This window comes from Sprattus sprattus (assembly GCF_963457725.1).
Source record: "Sprattus sprattus genome assembly, chromosome: 8".
In the NCBI taxonomy this organism is placed as follows: Eukaryota; Metazoa; Chordata; class Actinopteri; order Clupeiformes; family Clupeidae; genus Sprattus; species Sprattus sprattus.
Genome location: NC_137927.1, coordinates 8,705,727 through 8,713,554, shown reverse-complemented (window position 1 = coordinate 8,713,554; position 7,828 = coordinate 8,705,727). Strand labels below are relative to the sequence as shown.

Here is a 7,828-nt window from a genome sequence, read left to right as displayed (position 1 = left end):
ATAAACAACTCTTTTCAATAGAATAGTTTCATGACTAATTTGTGTAGGCCATCTAACTGTTCAGAACCACGCAGGCATCCTCAAACCAGGGCAAATACCAAAAGTGTATTATAATAAAATGACATTTGATTCTCAGGTATATCATGATTGCACTGCTCCTGTTGTGCGTGCTGTTGGACACTGCCTGGACTACCATGACCTTTGATGAAATGTCAAACATGGGTAAGCAGGATGAGCATCTTACATGCATAGAATCACATACATACATTGTTATATATATGCTGCTGTACATTTCACATACATAATATTTCATATATGTGTATTTGTTTTGCGTTTTGTGTTTGTTTATGTGCGTGTGCGGGCGTTTGTGTGTGTCTGTGTCTGTGTGTGTGTGTGTGTGTGTGCGCTTGTGTGTGTGCGTATAGACCCTGATATTCTGAGTGTGAGCATCCCGTCAGAGAGGCCGGTGCGTGTGTTGCTGGGGGGCACACTGGTCCTGCCCTGCTACTTCCAGGACAACACGCCCCACGACCCCGGAGCCCCCACCATCACCCCGCTCTCCCACCGCATCAAGTGGACCCACATCAACAAGGAGACGGTCACCGACGTGCTGGTGGCCTCCGAGGGGGTGATAAGGGTGGCTGACAGGTACCTGGACAGGGTCACCATGGTGGGCTACCCCATGACCCCCACTGACGCCTCCATCAAGATCACGGAGATGCTCACCAACGACACCGGAGTGTTCCGCTGTGAAGTCATGCATGAGATTGAGGACAGCTTTGACACTATTGAGGTGCTGGTCCAAGGTAGGTTGTCTGTGTTTACTGAATGTGTTTAATAACGAAAAACTATCAATTGTATGGAAAAGTAAAGTAAAGTGAAAAGAAAATATTGGATGTAGCGGAGATTTAACAAAGTCTGAGAAGTAGCTTTTACTTTGGAAAGCTGAGCATGGCATGTTTCTGAGAAGGCACTGTTAATTAAGGTTTAATTATGAAGTTAAATTATGACGCATTTTTGTACTTTGTACATGTTTGCCAAGGACAACGCTAAACTGACAACCTGGAGTTGAGCAGACTGAAGAGACAATTACAAACATTTCTATGTTTTTTTAAGAATTTAAACTGTACACCATCGCCTTTATGTTTCCTCTCCAGGTATAGTTTTCCATTACCGTGCCATCACCTCCCGCTACACCCTGACGTTTGAGAAGGCCAAGGCAGCCTGCGTTCAGAATAGTGCAGTCATGGCCACTGCTGAGCAGCTGCAGGCGGCCTATGATGGAGGATTCCATCAGTGTGATGCTGGCTGGCTGGCCGATGAGACCGTCAGGTACTGCTATGCTCTTGTGTGAATCGGTGTGTGTGTGTGTGTGTGTGTGTGTGGTGTGTATACTGTTGAACAGTGCATCACAATATTGTTTAATCACACAAGTTGTTATTTTGGCGTTATTTAGCTTAACAGACTACAATTTAATTCAGATTTTGAATTCATAAAAACTTGAAATTTCTTTCATAATGACTGTTTGGAGGCTCGTTTTTGATAACGACCATTAATGAGAATAGAAATACTGCATAAAGCAGCTATCATTCGGATGATGTTGCTTGATGATGATTGGCTGACCTCTGATCACTATGGAACTGCAGATATCCCATCCATGATCCCAGAGAGCCTTGCTTCGGGGATAAAGAAAACTTCCCAGGAGTTCGAACCTATGGTATCAGAAACGTCAATGAGTCTTACGATGTGTACTGCTTTGCAGAGAAGATGACAGGTACTTTTTTTTGACTCTGTCATGTTATCTACATGGTATGTGGGCTAATTCATTTCTGTCAGTACAAGGGTAGTAAGAAAGCACACATTACACTTTCAGGACATTTCCAGGAATATTTGCATTCATTTTAAATGCTTTAAATATCTCATATGTATGAAAATAACTTAAAAATACATCCATAATGTTGTGTTTTGCATGTTTGACCAATTTAAACATTTCATACAGAACACTTGAGGGGCACTCAGAGAACACAGAACTCCGCCAAGGCCAAATGGCAAACAATCTGCACTAAAAAATAAAAATGGCAGATATAAAAATTGCCCAACCTCTGCACCTCCCTCTGACCCGTTAGGTAAAGTGTTCTACTCCATGTCTGCTGAGAAGTTCACCTTTGTGGAGGCTGAGGCCCAGTGTGAGAGGCTAGGGGCGCGGCTGGCCACCACAGGTGAGCTGTACCTGGCCTGGCAGCAAGGCATGGATGTCTGTAACGCCGGCTGGTTGGGTGACCGCAGCGTACGTTACCCAATCAACATCGCCCGACCACAGTGTGGAGGTGGGCTTTTGGGAGTCCGCACTGTCCACCGCTTCACAAACCAGACAGGCTTCCCCGACCCAGACTCCCGTTATGATGCCATCTGCTACCAAGGTAAATAGGCTGCACATGTTACACATTGTACAAATAAAGATGTATATCTTTATGTTTTCTGAACAGTAGTGTACAGTATACTGTTTACGTACTGTATACAATAAATTACTGTGAACTTTAATTTGAACTTGAACTTTATACTAAAAGGTGATTTTAGTTTATAGACTTGAACATATGTCTTATCCTATTTAAAAGTGATTGTGCATGAATGCAACAACATTTCCCATAGTGCTTTGAGGTTCCCCACCCATTAGGTCCTTCACACTAACTTACACGTATTCTTTAGCTGTATACTACATATGTATTTACCATACAATGCAATACAATGCAATGCAGGTATTGTTCCCTACAATGGCAGGAACTACATTTCTGTGGCTTTGATGTTCTCCTGAAGTTTAAGAGTGTAAGAGAACATTGTCTTATCCAGCCATTTTTCTGCGTGAACTGATTGTAATTGTCTGCAACACTACCCCTCTCCTTTAGATGATGGTGAGGATGGCTCTGGCTTTACCATCTTTCCTTTGGGAGGCCAGACCACCACTGAATCAGGTATTCTCAGTGTTGCTACGGTAACACCAGCCCCGGAGGTGTTCATAGAGGAAGTGACGGCGGAGAGCGAACTGAAGGGGGAGGTGGTCACACATCAGCCTGGGAGCACAAGGCCCGCCCTTTTGCCTGTCACTCAAGCACCACTGTTCCCGCCCCCGAACATCACAGAGGTGATCCCTGACGTCATTGTGAAAGCCACGTCTTGGCCTGGTGTGGGGGCGGAGGTTCCCCATGTCAGTAGCAACGGAGCAGTGGGGTCAGGTGGGTCTGTGCCGTCATGATAACAACACAGTACACGAAATACAGCAAAAAAACACAAACCTTAGATGGCAGGGCAATTTTATTTTCTCTCTCTCTCTCCCTCCTTCACTCCCACCCTCTCTTGCCTTTGTGCAGGTGTGGTGTTCCACTATCGGCATGGTCCGAGTCGTTATGCCTTCACCTTTGTGGAGGCCCAGCTGGCATGCCAGAGCGTGGGTGCCGTCATGGCCAGCCCTGAGCAGCTCCAGGCCGCCTATGAGGGGGGATACCACCAGTGTGACGCCGGCTGGCTCCTCGACCAGACCGTCAGGTGATGGGATAAGATTTATAGTATTACTCTCTCTGGTGTGTGTGTCAGCTTCCTGGGCCGAAGCTGTTAGACCATGGTGCTATGAATACCAAAGCCTGTGGTCTCCCAAGAGGTCTGTATTGTTTTAATGATCCTTGGGAGGTGGACATATATTGCAGTATTGTTTGAAAAGACTGATAGAGAAGTTACTAGATTATTTTACTGGATGTTGAGAGGGTGTCATAGCAATGTTGTGTGGAGGCGAAGGTATTTACAGGTATTGTTGTCTAATTCACCATCCCAGGTAGTAATTTGACAGTAATTGTGTCTTAAAGGTATCCAATCGTGCGTCCTCGTGATCAATGTGCCGGGGACTTGGAGCACCTGCCTGGCATCAGGTCTTATGGGCTTCGACCTGCAGACGAGCACTATGATGTGTACTGCTACATGGGCCAACTCAAGGGTAAGATACACATTATTTATACACCTTTACCATGTGCTGATAGATACTGCTTACTGTGATGAAGTACGTGACAAGATCAAAACATGACCCAATATACACACAAACATATCATTTATATATAGGTGAATATATCAATATAGGTGAATATATCTATAAAGGTACTACTACTGTTTTAATTGGAATACTTTTAAATTTGTATACATAAAGAGGAGTGTTAGAGTACTTCACCGCACTACTATCAGATGCTACACCTAGTTTACCACACCATTTACTGCATTTGTATGTTTTCTCTTCTCCCCCTGCTCTTTCTGTCTATCTCTCTCACTATTTCTGCTCTCTCTCTTTCTCTCTCCATATCTCTCTCTTTCTGTCTTTCTCTCTCTCTTTCTCTCACTCATAGGTGAGGTCTTCCATGTAAGTTCTGCTGAGGGCTTCAGCTATGACGAGGCGATTGCTGCCTGTCAGGAGAAAAACGCCACGCTGGCCACCACAGGCGAGCTGTACTCGGCCTGGCGTCATGGTTACGACAGGTGCCGTGCTGGGTGGCTGTTGGACCGCAGTGTGCGTTATCCAATCAGCAGCCCCCGTGACCTGTGCGGTGGAGGAAAGGCTGGTGTCCATACCATCTACTTGCACGCCAACATGACCGGCTACCCGGAGCTATTTGCAAGATTTGACTCCTTCTGCTTCAAGGGTAACATTGAACATAATATATAATAAATAATAATGAAATAATGCCTCTTTAGGTCCTGGATGCAAACAGTTTAAATAGAAAACTGAAACATAAAAAGAAAACCTTGACAAAAAAGAGACATACAAAATAAACAAGTGTTACTTACTTACTTATGTTTTAATATCCACAGCCGATCAGTTTGCACTTCTCAATGAGACTGGAATGAATATAACAGAAATTGAAGAAGTACTTATCAATGGGACAACAATTACAGACCTGCTACGTCCGGGTAAGATTTCTATTTTAGATTAAAGATATATGTGGTATTCTATTAAACATGACTCTTATATGACATCTCCATACTCTCTTTTCCTCCCCCATCTCTCTTTCCCTCTCCCTTTCACCCACTCTCTCTATCTCTTCCTGCCTCTTTCCCCTCTCCATCTCTCTCCCTCCCTCTCTCTTGCTCTCTTTTCCTCTCCTGGCTTCAGTGGTTCCCTCCATCACTGCTCCCATCGCTGTGGAGCCTTCAGGCTCTGGTTCTGCCTCAGGATCCGGCAGCTTCTCTGGTGACGCCTCAGCCAGTGGAAGTGGCCTGACCAGTGGCGACGCCAGTGGAGAAGCCAGCGGAGCAGCCAGTGGAGACGCCAGTGGAGAATCCAGTGGAGAAGCCAGTGGTATCTCTGAGTTACAATCTGGGTCTGGCACCAGTGGAGACATATCTGGGTCTGGCGGGAGTGGAGACGGATCAGGGATTGTTGTAACCTTCTCTGGCACTGGGCCCTCTTTGTCCGGTGAGGGCTCTGCGTCCGGAATGCCACTGGAAGGTGGAAAGGGAATCCCTGGAATCTTGACGTTCCCAGCCGGATCTGGATTTTTCAGTGGGGACATGGGCTCGGGAAGTGCGTCCGGGTCTGGGTTCAGCTCGGAGGAGAGCGGCTCCACGTCGGATGTGTCTAGCGGGTCTTCGGGGGAGAGCGGGGAGTTTTCCTCAGGGTCCGGCTCAAGTGAGGAGCTGAGTGGATTTCTGTCCGGCCGTTCGGGAGACTCCAGCGGACTCCACTCGGGCGACCCTGACGGCAGCGGCAGTGGCACGCGGATCTTCTTCGTCGGTGGCAGGTTTGTGGAGATCTCGACTTCCTCCCCCCGCCTTGGCCAGGAGCTCGGAGGGTCTGGGGTCCATTTCAGTGGCTCTGGAGAGTGGTCTGGGTCGGGGTCCGGTGGCTTCTCTGAGACCTCAGGAGACCTTAGCGGCTCCTCGAGCGGGGACGTGGGTGTACTCACGAGCGGCTCCCTGAGCGGAGACGTGAGTGGAGACGTGAGTGGACTCATGAGTGGAGGGGCGAGTGGGTCGGGGAGCGGATCTGGTTTCCCTCGGATCACCTTCCTCGGCTCAGGGTTCTCTGATCGGACAGGCAAGCCAGTGGAAGAGCAGGAGGCATCTGGGTTCCTGCAGTTTGGCTCCGGCGGCTCCGGGGGGTCTAGCGGTTCTGGAGGATCGGGTGACGTCAGTGGGTTCTCCTCAGGAGGTTCTGCGAGCGGGGAGATCACATTCCAAACAGACGGTAGTGTGGTGGAGTTCAGCATCCACCCTACTGAGAGCCAGGAGTTAGGCAAGGGTCCAGTGGAGATAAGTGGGGATCACAGTGGGCTCTTCTCAGGCAGCGGCGACCACCACCACCACACGCACCCTCACAGCCACACCTCCACCCCAGACTACCCCTCTGCTGCACATCCCACCGAGTCACTCCTGACTGACTCCCACCTGGCCGGGGAGGTGCGGATCGCACAGCCCCCTGCCCAACTCCTGAGCCGGACCTCAGCACCGGAGCAGCCACCGGCCCAGCTGCAAGACAGCGTTGGGGCGTTCTACGCCACTCCGGCCACGCTGGTGTCAACCACAACCCCGGCCTTCACGCTGCAAACACCAGCCGTCATGGAAGAGCCCGCACTGGTCGACAGTGAGTGATTCTTCTTCTTTCAACCTTCTTTGAATTTCTAGAAAAATGCATGCAAACATTCATACAAAATAGATGTTAGATATAAATACAGGTATACTGTAGATACGTGTTTATTTTCTTAAGAAATGCACATACATTTCTGTTGTGTGTGTTATTGAAGGATTCCGATTGTTTTAAACTTGTTTTTTGGCGTATAAATTAGACTGGTTACTAGGTGTTCATTTACAAAAATGCTGGTACCATCGTGTGAGGCGTCTCTTTGTGGACCTCTGCTTCCCTCTTAGTTAATCCCTGTGAACCAAACCCGTGCGGTGTGGGGACATGTACCGTCCAGGACGGAGTTGGCCTGTGTCTCTGTCCACCGGGTCGCACCGGAGCAGACTGCCAGCTCGGTGAGTTCTGAAGTTTGAATTATGGGCACTGGATTCACCGTGAGACTGGGCGTACAGCGCCATGTGTTAATCCACTACAGGCCGCGGTCTTTGGCATGAAAACATGTGTATGTTTTTGGTCACTGTTCTCATTGTTTGTCTGTATGTTCTGAATGCGTTTTTGTGTCTAAAAGCATTTTTTTCCATTAATTCCATTTATTGCACAAATTCCATGTTTGATTGGTTAACTACTCTGCATGTTCGATCAGCATTTTCACATGTGTGTGTGTTCATTTTGTGTGTTCACTATCTCTAATGTTGTACTGACTCGTCTTGAGCCCTTCTCTGGTGTTTGTTCTCATGTTCACGTATCCTGTGGTTTGCAAGATGCCGGGGGTTGTGTTTGTTTGTTGTGACAGCCCTTTTCCTTCACAGAGGGTCTTGTGACGCCCCTCCGAACGTGTGTGTTGTTTTTGTTCAGCTCTGAAATTGCTTCTGCCTTGACTAAACCGGTGTCCTTTTCCCACTTTCATGTTGCTCCATGTAGTTGGTATATCACAAAGCTAGCTTATCAGTTTAGCTGGAAAACGTTGGTAAAACTGTGTTATGAAAATATCATAATGAGTGGGATTTTTGATTATGTTATCAAACATGCAGTATGTTATGCATAATGTATTTATAACAAAGATTTACAACGTGGTAGTGCCAGACAAAAGCTATCCATGCTTTTGTGATGTTTTCCAAAGTAAGACGGCTAAACTGTAATCTCACTTTGTGATAAACATCACTTTTCTGATGCTAACAGCTGTTACTGCTCACTTTGCTGGTTACAGGATTTATC

General features: G+C 47.3%; 1 protein-coding gene across 1 annotated transcript in view; it reads left to right on the top strand.

The window, feature by feature from the left end:
• Positions 1-218: 218 nt before the first annotated feature.
• Positions 219-7,828, top strand: part of LOC308368861 (aggrecan core protein-like) — a gene marked incomplete at both ends in the record, with an annotated part of 12,876 nt that continues 5,266 nt past the window's right edge. Inside the window, 12 exons of the mRNA XM_080843143.1 lie at positions 219-222; positions 426-806; positions 1,158-1,332; positions 1,647-1,774; positions 2,127-2,420; positions 2,904-3,230; positions 3,366-3,540; positions 3,855-3,982; positions 4,383-4,676; positions 4,846-4,944; positions 5,147-6,616; positions 6,901-7,008. Coding sequence (XP_080699269.1) covers positions 219-222; positions 426-806; positions 1,158-1,332; positions 1,647-1,774; positions 2,127-2,420; positions 2,904-3,230; positions 3,366-3,540; positions 3,855-3,982; positions 4,383-4,676; positions 4,846-4,944; positions 5,147-6,616; positions 6,901-7,008 — 3,583 coding nt within the window. The remainder of the gene's footprint in view (positions 223-425; positions 807-1,157; positions 1,333-1,646; positions 1,775-2,126; positions 2,421-2,903; positions 3,231-3,365; positions 3,541-3,854; positions 3,983-4,382; positions 4,677-4,845; positions 4,945-5,146; positions 6,617-6,900; positions 7,009-7,828) is intronic.